The sequence below is a fragment of the Hyperoodon ampullatus genome (genome assembly GCF_949752795.1).
Source record: "Hyperoodon ampullatus genome assembly, chromosome: 12".
NCBI lineage: Eukaryota > Metazoa > Chordata > Mammalia > Artiodactyla > Ziphiidae > Hyperoodon > Hyperoodon ampullatus.
The window spans coordinates 42,516,383-42,533,098 of NC_136925.1; the positions used below are offsets into that span (position 1 = coordinate 42,516,383).

Genomic DNA, 16,716 nt, shown 5'->3' on the forward strand with positions numbered 1-16,716 from the left:
AAGCATTACATTAAATGCTGATTATGAAAATGTGTACAAAACAGGGTTTCTCTACCCTCAATTCTCTCAGAGAAAGGGAGCCACTTTACGGTCTTTATGAAGTCTCATATTATGGCATGCTTTTTCATTTACTTTGTTTTGAACCACAAAATGCTATTTGAGGAAAGCACACAATCAGTGTTAGTTCTAGATGGTTACTGGAATCACTGATGGGACTGAACAAGGAGGAAAAAAAATTAACACCCATTTAGTAAATATTCCTGAGGCAATATCTTTACAAATGTAAATACTGGATGTCATGTAGGCAAATTTTTTAAAGATTAAGTTTCAAAAGAAATTGAGTGGTTACATGAAGGGCTCATGAATATATACTTAAAAGATGAGTATGAAAGAGCTATCTTCCTGTTACAGGAATGGATATTGTGCCCTGGGATAAAATTTCTAGCGATGGACAAATCCATACGTGGATTTAAAAAGTTGGTTCTTAATCCAGATGGAAGTGAAGGGAATATGGTCTGCAAAACCATTCTGGAGAACTGGAAGTTCTAATCATGACAAAGACATTGATATTTAGGAGGTATGAAAAGATGGAATAAAAATATGAGATGAAAAAAATTCTCAAGTAATATGTGATTTTAATATCTATGTATAACTAAATTAATTAGATAGATAGCAACATATTTCATCTTCATTACTATATATTTATATTCAAGTTGGCCAACAGACTTTACTTCTTAATGGGAAGCTGAAGTTATATTTGGCTATATTCAGTACTTGTTGGTAATAACCTGCTTTACTCAGGTAAGGAAAAAGCAATGATGTTTAGTAACAGCAGTGTTGTTTAGTAAACTTTTTTCCTAAAAGCAAACCAATATTTTGTTAACATATTTATTCTAACAGGTGATAGCCCTTCTTCCCCAAAGAATCAATCTTACATTGATAAAAACAAGTGTTACCATTATTTCACGCAGAAAAAAATGGACTCAACCAGTCTGTCTGGTGTTTATTTATGGGAAATACATATATTTCCTATGTCCGCACACATACATATATATTGATAGGTGAACTGAGCAAAAGTTTTTATCCTTTTCTAAGCTAACTTCTACAATATTCCAATCTAAAACTTGAATGAAAAAAACTGCTTCTTAACAAAAGATGTGTAGGGGTTAATGGCCAATTCCTCAATTGGATGCAAACTGTGAAGTTACTAAGTGATACCTGCATCTCTGGCAGAGTCCACTGCAGTGTTGTAAGCAGATGAGTCAAACTGTTGAAGATTCTGTGACCAGTTGGTTAGACTGTTAGTCATCGGGGCGGCCGCCTGCTGGACTTCCACTGTGGTCTTGTTAGCTTCTGCGGTGATCAGCTTCGACTGACCCAGGCGCTGATGAGCGTCACCTTCACACAGAGCACAAGGACATTTACTTTGCAAAGAAGTAGGACATTTGATGGGGTCATGAATATCCATTTCATCACTGGGATGAAAGAGACCTCAAATTCAGGCTTTTCAGCCAAACCGAGATCTTTAAATAAATGTTAATTATGGTATAAGTCAGGTGCACTAGAATATTGTAAATAGTATTAACAAGTGAGATTGAAAAACTCTAAAGTCTCATTAAAATCATGTCGTTCATTTAAAACATTTCCAAATTAAAGGGAAATTAAAAAAAAAGAGTAGTATTTCTTCAGGTTAGAGACCTGGTGAGGAAGCTATAGAAAATGCATATGAGATACTAACTCATAAAATGCCTATGTCTGAAATGCATTGTAAATATCACTTTCTTCTTTGTGGGACACCTTCTGCCATAAAAATGATGCTCTAGTACAGAAGTAAAGGTATTTTTGAATAAGAAAAGCAAGTTTCAAAAGAGATCTATAGTGAAATTTTTTTTGTTATATATTTAAAATAAAAACAATATAAGTTTACAACAAAATGGTTTTTTCCTGGGTAATGAGATTATAAAAGATTTCTCTTCTTTCTCTTTTCTTATTTATATTTTCTAATTTTTCTATAATGGTCATGTATTATTTCTGTAATAAAAACAATTAAAAATCACTCAGGTGAGGTTGTAGCTTTAATTATTTTTAACTGGAGAAACATTTAACTTAACCCCACATGCTCTGAACTCTGATGGATGTAGCTTTGAATCCTGGGTCTGCTTCTTTTTGTTGCTGTGCCTTTTGGAGCAAGTTCCCCCACCTTGACAAGCTTCAGGGTTCACATCAGCCTAAAGGCAACAGCAATACTTGCCCACATGAGATAATGTTTGTAAAATACAGCCCAGTGCTTAGCATGTGGTAGCTCTGATGATGCTGATGCACCCTTCTGGCCAGGGCTTTGGCATCCTGTAGTTCTGTAGCTGAATTTGCTCTGTGTAGTGAAACACCACAACCAGCAGCAATGTGTTAACTTTCACTATGCCGGGAAAGGCACTTATGCGCCCAATCACATCTTTCTAAGATACCACTGTAGTTCCAGATTAGGCAGCATGAGTGCTCTTGTTTTTCTCTCTGGCTCAGTGGTCTCCCTGCTTGCACTATAAGAATGACATGACATGTAACAGAGAGCAGCTGTTTACTGCTGGGGCCAGAGAAACCCAATAACCAAATTAGGGCATATTTGTTAATGAAAAAGGATGTTCACAAGAAAGTAGGTTACCAAACAGTATAAACATCATGATCTCATTGATATACACGCGTGCATGCACACACATACACACAAGATTGGAGGAAAATGCTGTCAAATTTAATTATCACCCCTAGGTGATGTGACTACAGCTTTTATTATTTTCCAGGACTTTTGTGTGTATGTGTGTGCGTGTGTGAGATAAACATTGTTTCTTTTGTCATCAGAAAGCAATATTTATTTATAAAAAGATTAATAAGCAAAGAATCACCTACTCTTTCCTCAAAGGTTTACCTTAATACTAGTGAACAAACAGATGAGCCTTAAGTTCTCCCTGAGATCCTCACCTCTCTCTGTGGCTTGCAGTCTCTTAATGGCATCATTTAATCTGTTTTTGAGGGTACTCTTCCTTGCTAGGGCTCCACCCACGCGCCTACTGGTGTCAGCCACTGCCTCATTATTGCCTGTGGAGAAGAAGCCAAAAAAAGTACAAGTAGGGCAAAGATGCCAGGGAAGAAATCTCCATTGCAACAAGGAAAATTCTGGTTTGTACCACTAAGTCATCTGCAATATTCTAAATATGATATAAACATAGAACACCAAAGCGGCATTTCAACTCAGAGGTAAAGGATTGCAGAAAACTTGTAACACTGCTTGGGAGTGATTTAGGATGTCATAAAGTAACTCATACGGATGTACAGATAATGGGTAACTTTTTTGATTGAAAAATATAGCACTGCTGTGACTAACAACCACGAGCAGCACGACTGATAAAGAGCTGAAAAGATCTATCTATACTTATGATGATAACTGGTTAGGTAAGATTAATTATTTTTTCTTGATTGTTTTAATAAATTTTAATTGATACACAGCACACATCTAGAAAAGGGTACACAATTATAAGTGTACAGCTTGATGAGCTTTCACAAACTGAACACAAAATATAACCAGCGCCCAGGTCAAGAAAAGCATTTTTAAAAGCATTATTAGCCCGTTACGGTTTCCTGGGACCTCCATGATTACCCAAAGGTGACCACTATTCTGAATACTATCTCCATCTGTTAGTTGTGTCTATTTTTAAGCTTTATTCAAAAGAAATGACAGAGTATTGTAATTTTTTATATCTTTTTGTATCTCTGTCTTAATTTTTGTACAGTTGTAAGTCTTGATATTGGGTAGTTTAAGTCTTCCAGTTTTTTTTTTTTTAATTCAAGACTGTGCTGGCTATTCTTGCCTACCCCCATCTACCCCCATTTCCAAAGAAATTCTAGAAGCATCCTGTATATGTATATACAGTTCTCGTACTTTAATTGAGATTATATTGAATCCATAGATAAATTTTGGCAGAAACTGTTATTTTTACAAATTCAAGTCTTCCACTTAATGAACAGTTTTTATTTATTCTTCCTTAGATCTAAATTCTCATTTTGATCTCCATTTATTTAGATCATCTTTTAATTTCTTCAGTAGTGTATTAAAGTTTTATGTGTAAAGATCTTAGCATCTTGCATCAGATTTATTCCTAGGTAATTTATGTTACTGCAAATGGTGTTATTTTAAAAACAGTTAATTTCTAATTGTTTTACATAGAATTAAACTAGATATTTACATATTGAATTGATAATGTGGGGAATCCTTGTTTTATTTCCAAACTTAATGGAAAAGCTTTCAATATTTCAGTATGAATACTGGTTTGTTGAATATTATTTTATTATTCTTTATTAGATTATGGAAGTTTCCTTCTATTCCTAGTTTGCTATGAGTTTTTTAAAAACATGAGTGGGTAGCGAGTTTTGTTAAATGATCTTCCTGCATGTAGTGAGATAAGCATTATGAATGTTCTCCTATGTTCTATAAATGTGGTGGTGAATTGCTACTGATGTTTTAAATGTTAAAATATCATTGAAATCCTGGAATAAACCTAACTTGGTCATGTATTACCATTTCTACGTATGCTAGATTTGATTGGCTAATATCCTGATTAGGAGTTTCACATCTCTGTTTAAGAAAGAATTTGGCTTATATTTTCCCTTGTTTATAACGTCCTTAGGTTTTGATATCTAAGTTTTGTTGCTTCACAGAAAAAAGAGAGTATTTCCTCCTTTTCTATTTTCTGGAAGAATTTATGTACTAATGGTGTTATTTCTTCTTTAAGTGTTTTGGAGAATTCACTGGTGGAGCCATCTGAGCCTTGAGATTTCTTTGTGGGAGGGCTTAATTACTGATTAGATTTATTATACACATGTATGTACATACAGTTCTATCAGATTTTCTATTCGTTCTTGCATCAGTTTTGATAATTAGTCTTTTTCTTAAAAAATTATTCTTGAAAATATACTTGTAGCATAGACCCTAACTAGGGCTACCTTGGCACAAATCTAAACAAGTCATGAGCGTCACCTGAACTGAAGGATCAACTTTCCCAAGAATTCTTGTTTCATGCTTTGTTTACTTCCAAAGCATCAGGAAATGTATGTTTCTTTACAAACAAAAAAATAATTTCTTCACTTCCCCTTCTTTTCTTTCTCTCCAATGGGCTTGCAAATATATACTCTCCCATGGTATACTGTCTCTTTTCAATTATACAGTCTTGGTGTGCTTGGTTTATTGTTCAGTTATCTTTTCCCCATACATGTACATAATGGGTATATATGGGTGATGCTTAGATGATTCTGTCAATGTACTTGTACCAAGTACAATGTAACCAAAGTACAAGCATTTCTTTCTTGTTTCCTCTGGGTAGTGCCAATAATTTCCCAGAATTCAAGGAGGGTCTTAAACATACTTTGTTGTTATTTTGCACCCTCTCTACCTCTTTTAGTTTCAATTTTTGAATATTGTGATACAAGCAATCTATTCAGCTCTTCCTTTTGGGTCTTGTTACTGCAAAAAACACTGGCTGATATACTGAGAAAGAATATATTTAACTGTATTTGGAGTTTTTGATAAAATAGGAGAAAGAAAGTCTATTTGGGGCTGGATGTTTATAAGAAGAAATGCCTCATAAAAAGTCTGTCCTATTTGGAACCCACTGTCTTACATAGACATTTTTCATTTTACAAATTAATTCAGTAGAAGATTTTAAAAGACAACAGCTTCCTGAGTTCATTACAGATGGCTATTTGATATAGATAATGAAAAAAAAGGAAATCTGGTAAATAAAGATTACTGATCATTGAAATTCATTTGGAAATGAATTAATAGTAATCTGAAATTACAGTGTAACTCAATAGGTGAAATATGGTTCAATTTGAAAATCTGAATTTATATTACAAACATGCATATTTTCTAAAGGGAGGCAAGTTCTGATCCACACAGTCCTAACTCCCCATCAGTGTCCCTTTGGCAAATAAACATATGAAGGGATTTAACCAAACAAGATCATGAAATAGGTGACCAGATCTGAAAAATATTCAAAGAGACCAAAGCAGAGAGGTTTATCTACACATAAAATATGGAACTTTGAAGAGACAGCATTATCAGAATAGAAAAATTGCTTTCATGAGGTTCAACAAATCAGTAATGACAGGATTGAGAAAATACTTTGCAAATTATCAAGGAGAATAAAATATTTAAGTCACTGCATCGTGAAGACCCACATACTCTGGTCTTCACAAACAAAAGCAATACATACGTATGACAACATTTATCCAAAAAAATTTTAATATAAGTATTCTAATTCTTTACTGCTAACATTCTAATTCTTTTCTAAAGAGCATGTTTAAGACTAAACTTGTATAATGAATTAATTAGAATGAAGAAACAACATTTTTATTGTCTGTTTACCCAGATAATAGCTGCTTTATGGTAATTAAATAGTTAAATAGTCTGCATATGAAAAACAAATGCATTTATTTTCTGTATATAATGGCTCTACATTTAAAAAAGAGAGAAAATGTACAGTTAGACTTCAAGTTAATTGCTTTGATAAAATCACATGAAATTTTCAGTTTCAAACTTGGTCTTTGTTTTTAGGTGGTAGAAGTTAGCTAGATAATGGATTTCCAACCTCATTAGTCAATGCTCGAATATCCTTAGGAATGAGCTCATTACCTCAGAGATGAGTAAGGTTTAGTAAAATTCTTAGTTTGATTGTTTTCAAGAGTAACTCATAAGATTCAAAACTAACTGAAATTATTTCACTTTTATTTTTTCCTCCCTCTCCCACTCTGGGATGTGCTTGATTTAGCAGGTGCAGACACTAGCCTTTGGAAGTGCTTTTTTTCCATATGGTCATTAGGCTTGTCCTAAATACAGCAAACTTGTATAACACAAACTACAAGAAAGTGCAAAAAACCAGATGGCTTTGTGGTACCCTGTCCTCCTGACTCTCACAGTGCTGACCCATCCCTTCATGGTAAAATTTTAAAGGGCCTTGTGAATTGTTCAAGGAAGGTTACATTATGTGCAATATAATTTTAGTGTTAAAGTGTATTTTATGGTACTATCTTCTTGAAAATTGGCATTCATAGTAGGTTTCTATTAATTAGCCTTTTTGATTAGCAAGAATATCCACTATATATTGGATAACTATATGTTTCCATGTAATTTTGCTACATGGAATTTTTTTAAACCATAATTTATTTGAAAATATCTAATACTTGCTTTTTTATTATTCAGATGAAATATAATTTATTCTTTAATCCTAGCATTTTGAAACCTCTGTTTATATGCAGGAACACTGTGTAAAAGGAGGGAAGCAGCTATAAATCAGAAAGAAGACAGGAAAGAGAAGATATTTACTAGAATTTGCCCTTGCTTGCAGCTCTCTGGCTTGACTGAGGAGGTTCTCACTCTCATCTTTATGGTAAATGATTTGCGTATCAATCCCACTCACAGCCTACAAGGAAATTGGATGGAGAGAGTAAGAATGACAGCAGAAAAAATCAACTTTTCATCATTCTAGGATTTAAATGATACAGTTTATCTGCTAAACACCAAGCAAAATACATACAGCTTCATTTTCATAGCTCAAAATCAAGGTCAAATGTGAACATGAGAAAATAATATCCTTGACATTTTCAAGATAAATGGTTTTTGAGGAAAATTCAGTGAACTTGGAATAGTGCTTGGCCAAGGGCCCACCAAAGTGCTTGTCATGAAAAAGCTGTTGAATAAACAATTTTTGAGTTGAGGAAATCTGAATGTATGCATAAAGTATCTTTTCTATCAGCAGGAACTAGTCTTAAATTTTTTTTTTTTTTTTTTTTTTGCTGTATGCGGGCCTCTCACTGTTGTGGCCTCTCCCGTTGTGGAGCACAGGCTCCGGACGCACAGGCTCAGCGGCCATGGCACACGGGCCTAGCCGCATGTGGGATCCTCCCGGACTGGGGCACGAACCCATGTCCCCTGCATCGGCAGGCGGACTCTCAACCACTGCGCCACCAGGGAAGCCCTTAAATATTTTTTATTCAGGGACTTTGGTTTAAAAAAGCTGTCAAAGAAACTGGCATTTGCTGATTGGAGTATGACACATCTTGAAGAACCTGCATTACTGAAACATTCATAACATAAGTAAAATGGTCTTTTCTTAGTTCTCCTGCACTTCCTGCCATTTGTATTACATTGGAAGCTCAACAGATGACATTAGGAAACAGAAAAGTCATAAGCCAGGAAAAGGCAACATATAAATGAATGTTAAAGTACGGGAATACTCACATCATAAATTCGATCAGTGATGTTCAAAGCCTGTTCTGCCATTTCGTTGGCTTCACTAACATAATTGGCAATATTTTCATAGACATTTGAAGCGTCCAAAGCCTTCTGTACCAGCCCATTCACATCTGAACTGTGCAAATTCCTGTTAATAAACAAACGTGGCATTATTTCTCCTTCTTACCTCCTTGGGAAATAGGGCCATTTTTAGGGCCTGATTGTAGTACTTCTGGGACCAAAGGAACTTCCTTCCTGTTATTTAAAGTTACCTGGCTGGGCAAGGTTTTCCCGAGCTGCCTTTCCTAAGGGCACATTTTCTTTGCATTCCTCTACTTTTGGTTCCCTCAAGGCTTCACCTTGTTTTGGCTCCTTGGTGGCGTGAGGCAGAAGAATGAACCCACAATCATCCCCACCTGCTGCTTACCCGAATCAGCATTGTTATTCCCTCCCTGGCAAAGAAACTAAGGCCCTTGGAGAGGGTGCATAACCTCAGCTGGTGTTAAATATTAGTTGGTTTCACTCTATTCAATCTTTTTTCCTTCTTTTATATAACAGATCACATTTTTCTTTAAGAAACATTATAACACATATTGAGCATAATGTACAGATACTGGGCTAGCCCCGTTCCATATATTATGTCTCTAAATCTTACCACACCCATGAAGTTGATATTGTTATTCCTTTTTCCATAAAAGTTGCTGAGGCTCTGAGGAAGGGTGCATAGCTTGCCCAGGGCAAACACGGTTAAGGTCTGTCTCACTCCTGAGGCCCAGCTGCCCCCGCTTAAGTGCACAGCCTCATCTTACAACCACCCCTGCCCTGACACCACGTTCTCTGCCTTTGTCCCTTCTGGCCCCTGTAAGGTTCCTCTAACATTTACTGATACCCATGATGCACTGGACACCCTCACATAGAGGTTGATAACAGTATGTGCCTCAGAGGATTCATATGAGGTCTAACAGGGATAAAATATGTGTAATGTTTGGTTCCATGCCTGGCATCCAGTAAATCTCAGGATTTATTATACCTAAACCATTTCCTAAATGGAAATTTCAAACTGTAAGTGTATCCACACAATAATTCATATTATTGACAAACACTTCTTCCTCTATAATACAAACTCCAGCCCCCTCTTCTGCAGCTCATCCTAAATCCTTTGTCTTAATTTTATTCAGTCTTAAATCCACCAGTTCCATACTTTTTTCCCAATTCCAGAAATTGAGACTAGTATCACTTTATTCATCAGTAACTTCTCAGAAGATTCTCTGTGATGCAGTACATGACACTGCAGATCCTACATTGGCTCCTCTCTTCACACCACCCTGACCTATTGAGCTCAGCCTCCTCCAACCAGTTTCAGTCCCTGTACACCGAGGCTTAGGCTCAGAGGAACTTCCTCTGTATTTCCTTGGCAACTTTCTTCTTTTTTTGTCCGAGTTCATCATCATTCTGGCTCCTCTGCAGTAGGGCTGACAACCATTCAGGGGCCCACAAAGGTGCTTTCATGTTAACTTTTTTAAAATCAGAAGAAAAAAATGAGGATAACAATAATGATTACATTAGCCTTTATACCAATGTAGTAATGACATATAATTAAAAAAAGTTTTTTATGGCCCATGAAGGTCATAACGCAGCCCTGCTCTGCAGAGGAAATTCTGATCCAAATGCCTGCTACTTAAATCTCCCCACAACCCCCTGTTCTCAGAAATGGCACAGAGAGTAAAACCTGAGGAAGTTTTAAAAGAAAGGGATAAAAGGTATAAAATGTTACCAATTTTTATTAATATTTAAAAATTTTGCTGGCTAGAGTGGTGAGCAGATATATCAAAGAGCTTGAAACAAAAAGCCTTTATTACTTTGTTTTCATTACTAGGCACAAAACAGGTACTACATCAATATACAAAATAAAGATGTGCTTTTGAAATGGAAGCTTCTTGATGAATTATGTTTATCTCTGTTTGAGGCAAAACATGCAAATCACTGGGTACACCAGATAGATGCTGAAGAATATTCACATTTTGAAGGGAAGACGTCCATAAATTTGGATGTTTTCCTGAATATACGTAGTCATAAATATGCTAAACATAAAAAAGGGACTTCAGGGTGATTGATATTTCTGATTATGTTTCATGTAAAGCATGGGGTAACTTCCTTAGAAGTTCTATCTAGAACACTGTTTGCTGCAGGGTTGAGAAGGTCTGTGTTGGGATCCCATTCAATGGGATGTAGTCACTAAATGACAAAAGAACAACGAAGAGAGCCACAGAATTAATCTCAAAAATAATAATCTACCCATACAGTTGTTACCAAAACTAGTATTTTCTCCAAGTTCCATTTTATTGGCTTGATAAGAAGCACATTTCCTGGGAGCATGACACTGAGCTGGATACAACAACATCTCACACACCAAGGTTTTACCCATGATCTCACCAACCCCACTCCCACCCCTGCCCTTGGCAATCAGGAAAGAAAGGTGATTTAAGTTTTGAACAGAAGTGAATACTGGGTCTTATTTTATTCATGACCTTCACGATCCTTGTTTTTAATTGCCAGACTTGCAATCTTTCTCTATAATGATCTCATTATTTACCTATTTTTTCAGGGTCAAGAATTCAATGACAATCTTTTAGTACATTTCAATTAACATTAAATGAGTGCTTAGGACTCTCTTCTAGATACTGCGAGGAAAATTATCAATTGATTTTTTCTCTTAACAGGTGTTGAAATCAAATAGTTCCTGCTGGGCACTGTGGAGTACCTGCCACAAGTCCCACGTATTGCCAACTTCCAACCAGCTTTACTTAAGACACTTGGGTGTGGAAAGCTAATGCTGTCTCTGAAATAAATAGGTGATGATGGCAGAATTAGACCTTGCAGACGGATCTGATTTACCTGATACTATTTTGGGCAGCAGTTATATCCCTATAACTAAAATGTGTTAGGTTATCTTATCAATAATGTGGAACAGAACTACCCCTCTGTCAGGTCTCTAATCTGACAGATTTTTTAAAATCGAAAAACTGTCTCCCCAAAGCAACTACAAAAAACAATAATTGGCTCTCAGACTGGCCAACCAACAAACAGAAAAACAAATAAGCAAACCCAACTCTAAAACCAAACTGCTAACACTGTATCCCAGCAACCCTGTCATGTGAAATTGAATAAAAATAAGTTACTCAGCCTATAAAGATGTTTGCATTTCTAAAACCAGGATATTACCTGCTCAATTCATCAGCCTCTTGTTGAAGGTTCTGTGCATGGTCAACAGCCTCCTGAACTAAATCATGACTGAGGTTGCTTAGGTTGGATAGTTTTCTTTGTAGTTCATTTTTGGCTCCATCTATTTCAGCATAAATCCCTGATGCATTCTAAAAATATTTAAAAAAGAATTGAATTTAGAGGGACTTAAAATACTTTTCCCAGGGAGCACCAAAGATAATCTCTATTCCTCCTTACTATGAAGTTCAGTAAGTTTCAGGACAGATCTACAGGAGTCTAAAAGGTTATACATAGATATTTATCTACTTGCATCTTCAACTCCTTCTCTACTGATTGCTTCCCTACAATTCAGACATGCTCTGCCATCTCTCATCTGAAAAGAAAACTAAACAGAAACCCTGCATTGTCCACACTTCTCCCTAATGTTATTACCCTACTTTTTTATCCCTTTCGTAGCAAAATAGACACCCCCCCACAAAAAGAAAAGTGTCTCTGCATGCTATCTCTATCTTATCACCTTTAAATTCATGCTTTTGACCTATTCCAGTCTGGATTTTACCTCAATACTCCACCAACACAGAAATTCACTTAATGATTTCTGAATTACTAAACCTGATGGGTATCATTCAGTTCTCATCTTATCTGACCTCTCAGCTGCATTTCTTTTGCTGACTACTCTCCCTGACACTCACCTTGTAACATGACCTCTCTTAATTTTCAATTCAACAGTAGACCTATGATCTTAGCTAAAGATGCTGCTGCAAACCTATGACTTCCAGCCTTGGCTGGGCCCTCAACGCTGAAAAGAATTCGCTCTCCCGGTCACTCACATAGTGACTCTAAACACTGTCACCATTCCAAAGCCAGTAATAATTCCTTCCCCCACCCCTTTCCGATTCTCATCAGGTCACTTTATTTTCTTTTTTATTTAGAAGACATAAGCTAACTGTTAGTGGGAACACTTTTTTCCAGCTCCCAATGTGATGTTCCTTCCCTATGAAGGCAGCTCAGTTAGTGGAACTACAGGCCTTTCCACCTTTTCCTTATTCTGCCCTGAGAGGAGGAGTGGTTTATTTGCTTGGTCAATTTAGGGGATAACTATACAGAGCCTGCTCAACTCCACCCTTCTGCTCTTGGGAACAAGCAGCTAGCAGAAAGCTGAGTTTCCCTGTGCTCCTGCACACAGCAAAAGCTGTCCTGGGGAGAAGCCCCTCCCCGCCCCAGGAACCCTGCGGTGTTTGCGGTCTCCTTGGGCAGACCTGCCTAATTCTGGGATTGAGTATCAGCAATCCCACTTGGCTAAGAGATCTCTTAAGAAGCCACACCCTCAGTTTAGCTGAAATAAAGGTGATATTCTTGGTCGTAATATTTACTGTTTATTTTTCAACTTGTTTAGAACTTGGGTGCTGAAAGGGGTACCATTTTTTGATAGCCCCTAAGAGCCTCCAACACCGACAACCAGGAGTTTCCCCAACTCTTTGCTACCACCCCCAGCTCCCTCCCCAGCCAACCCTATACACTTACTTATAGCTACATCTTCCTCATATTTTAAGATGAAAAGTGTTCCTTTTCTGTACAAGGCATGCTGCCCTATTTTCTCAGTGCCCCTGTTTTCTGTTTTCTTGCTCCCTAGCTATTGGCTCTTCTCAGATATAAATATACTTAAGTTCCTACTAAAATACAAACAAACAAACAAACAATGACTTGACTCTAGCTTCCCCTGCAGCTTCTTCTCTTGTGTTGATGAACTGCTCACCACAGAAATGATTCTTGCCCCAAGGTTCCCAATGTCAGACCCCATACTGCCAGGTCCATTAGACACTTTTCTGTATTTACCAGACCTGTCTCTGGTTTGCAGCAGTGTTGGTCACAGTCTCTGCCTTAAAACCCTCTTTTTCCCCAGTTTCTGTGATGCTGCTCTGTCCCGGTCTCCTATTTCTCTGGCCAGGCAGAAGACTTTCAAAGCTGGTGTTCCTAGGGGCTAGACTCAGCCCTTTCCTGTCTGAGCGATCTAACTCCTTTCTCTGAACCCAGCCTTTTAGTCTTCTGATCCATTCTCCACCACCTTGCAGGAATGGTGAACTTTCTATTAAGCAAATCTGATCATATTATTTCCCTTCTCAAAATCAGGCACTTGCTTTGCATGAACAAATCCAAATCCTAAGCAAGGCTTCAGCAACTGACTCCTCCTCTTACCAATTTCATCATTTCTTACCACTTCCCACCCAACTGCATCCCATGGTCCAAACTTGACTGATTGTTGTTTTCATGCTCTGTAATTTTTTCTGGCACCTGTGCCTTTTCACATATTTTCTCTGTCTGGAGTAACTTCTCTTTGTTTTCTGTCTGATCCACCTGGAAAAGTTCTACTCATCCTTCCAAATTCAGCTCAGATACCACTTCCTTTATGAAGCCATCTCTAACCTCTCTAGGGTGAGCTGTGTTGCCACATATTTCAATTATCCATGTGCCACACGACTGTAATGATTTCACATTATTATTCCACCCACCAGATTACATAATCTTAGAAGGCAGGGACTATGTTTAATTTATTTTTATACTCCCAGAATGTAGCATAGTTCCTAGCACATAGGGTTTATGTTATGACTACAGTATTAAGGCTGTAGTCCATTTGGCTGGTCATCTGGGGAACAATACTTTGAAAAAAAAGTTTTTAGTTGTATAAGCAGAAAACATACCATGGATATTCTACCTTTACTCATTAATTTGCTCAGCAAATATTCACTGCATACCCACTATGTGCCAGGTAGTCTTTCAGGAGATAGAACACATAGCTATGAACACAGTCTCTACTCTCAAGGAATTCACAATCTAGTGGGAATATACAGTAATAAATAAAACAAGTGGTTAAATAAGTGAACAAGCTCATTTCAGGGAATAAAAAATATTTTGAATAAAAGATAACAAGTATGATGGGTTAGAGAGTGACTGAGGGCAAGAGAGCCACCTGGACTGAATGTTCACAAGGACACTAGCCATTTGAAGATCTGGGGATATCAGGTGCAAAAGTCCTGAGGCAAGGAAAAGTATGGTGTGTTTGAAAAACAGGGAGGAGTTGGAGTGTATGAACAGGAGTGGGCTGAAGTGTAGTGAGGAGGGAGAGAGTGGGTATGAGGTCAGAGAGGTGGGCCAGAGTAAGGTCACTTAGGGCCTCATGGGCCATGTAGCATGAGTTTGTTTCTTACTTTAAGTCTCACTGGAGGTTTTGTGTGGGATAAATAATGTTATCTGATTATGTTTTTAAAGGATTGTTTTGCTGCTGCATAGAGAATGGATCCTGAGGGGCAGGTGTGGAGGCAGATGAATCAGTAGGAGGCTCTTTCAGAAGTCCATACTGGAGATGAGGAGACTTGGACTCATACTCAAGAGTAGCAGCAGAGAAGAGGGTAGTGGTCAGAAATTAGGATTCGGCTTGGAGGTAGGGCCAACAGGTCTTGTTGAAATGGGAGTGAGGGGAAAGGAGAAATCAAGAAGGACTCCAGAATTTTGATTTGAGCAATTGGATTGTGCTAGTTACTGAGCTAGGTGAAACTAGGGAAGAGGGTGTTATTTAGAATATGTTAAGTTTGATATGCCTAAGTGGTAGATGAAATTGTGATTTGGCTACATACCACGCTGAGTTCTTACTTGAAAACGTCAAGTAAGCATTTGGATATAGAAGCTTGGAACTCAGTGGAGGTCTCAGAGCTAGAGGTACACATTGTGGAATCATGCATCTAATTGTTCTTTAAAGTCATGGGATTCATTGCGATCAACTAGGGAGAGAGCATAAGTAGAAAAAAGGGCCCAGACTGAGCACTGAGCCATTCATTACCTAGAGCAGGGACCAACATGGCCCAGGGCCAAGTGTGGCCTGAGGCCTATTTTTATATAGCTCCCCCTAGGAATATTTTTTACATTTTTAAAGAGTTCTAAAAAACATAAAACCAAACAAAACAAAGAAGAATAAGGGAGAACAGTTTTATGTGGCCTGCAGAGCCTAAAATATTTACCACATAGTGGACATGCAGAGGCGAAGTTAGCAAAGTTGGCTGAGAAGAAATGGCCATGGAGGAAGGAGAAGAATCAGATGAGTGGGGTATTGGAGAACTCAGGACAGGAGCTCCAAGTGTTTAAAAATAGAGGGAAGGGTAATTAGTGGCAGGGCTAATAAAGCTGAGGAGAGAGAAACAACCATGGTTTTGGCTATGCTGAGGTCGCTAATGACTTGGACAAAAATAGTCTCAGTGAAGGGACATGGAATCCCATTTGGAGTGGGTTGAGTACAGTAGACAGTGGGTGGCTGGAAGGTGGAAACAGCAACTGTAAATGACTTGAGATGTTTTGCTGTGAAGCAGAGTAATGGGGCAGAGATTAGAGGGGATGTGAGCAGGGCTTTTCTTCTTTTTAATTTTTAAAAGATAGGAGACACTAGAGTAGGTTTCTATGTTGGCAGTAATGATTCAGTAAAGAGTAAGAATTGGGCAAAACAGAAGAGAGAGGGCACAGTTTGGGAGTGAAACCCAGCAACCATGTTTTTGAGCAGAGGAAGGATGGGATTCAGAGCATAGGTGGAGGGATTAAACTTTGACAGGAGAAGGGACATTTCACTAATTATAATAGGAAGGAAGGTAGAAGTGTAGATACAAATGCAGGTAGACTGGTAGCTTTGGGGAGGGAAGATGAGGGGAATTATCCTCTCTTTGTTCCTAATTTTCAGTGAAGCAAGAAGCAAATTCACCAGCCAGACTGATAGAAGGGGAGGTGGGTTTCCCACCAGTCATACTGGCTTCTCTGGTGTGGCCACGATGCTGAGAGTACTTGAGTTTACAGGGTTAAGGGATCAGAATTCTCAGGTGAGTACAATAGGGGAAGAGGTAGGTATGGAAGTAAAGGGTGTTTGCAAAGAATGATTATACTGATAATTTTAGCTCCTTAAGGAAGGAAGGGCAAATGAGATGGAGGAGGTTTTGGCGTGGCTAGAGAATTGGTGGAGTGTGCCTTCTAGAGTAAGTGACATAAGAGGTGGTGCTCAGGGAGGGAGGTGCTTGATACTGGGATTTGGGAGAGGTATTCTTAGTGATGACAAGACCTGGGTCTGGTCGTACTAGGGATTACAGAGGTGGATGGGAGGAAAAGCTTGTTGGACAGGAGAAGTTCAAGGAACCAGAGGTCTGAGAGCTGGTGGACTCATCCATCTGGATTTTGATGTCAGC

At 37.9% G+C, this 16,716-nt stretch overlaps 1 protein-coding gene across 1 annotated transcript in view; it reads right to left on the reverse strand.

Annotated features, from left to right (window-relative positions):
• LAMA4 (laminin subunit alpha 4) overlaps positions 1-16,716 on the reverse strand; it is a 140,788-nt gene that overhangs the window by 33,536 nt on the left and 90,536 nt on the right. Inside the window, exons 13-18 of the mRNA XM_079716722.1 lie at positions 11,501-11,649; positions 8,285-8,426; positions 7,370-7,466; positions 2,974-3,090; positions 1,219-1,398; positions 199-215 (exon numbers count right to left, since the gene is read on the reverse strand). Of these exons, the coding sequence (XP_079572848.1) occupies positions 199-215; positions 1,219-1,398; positions 2,974-3,090; positions 7,370-7,466; positions 8,285-8,426; positions 11,501-11,649 (702 nt within the window). The remainder of the gene's footprint in view (positions 1-198; positions 216-1,218; positions 1,399-2,973; positions 3,091-7,369; positions 7,467-8,284; positions 8,427-11,500; positions 11,650-16,716) is intronic.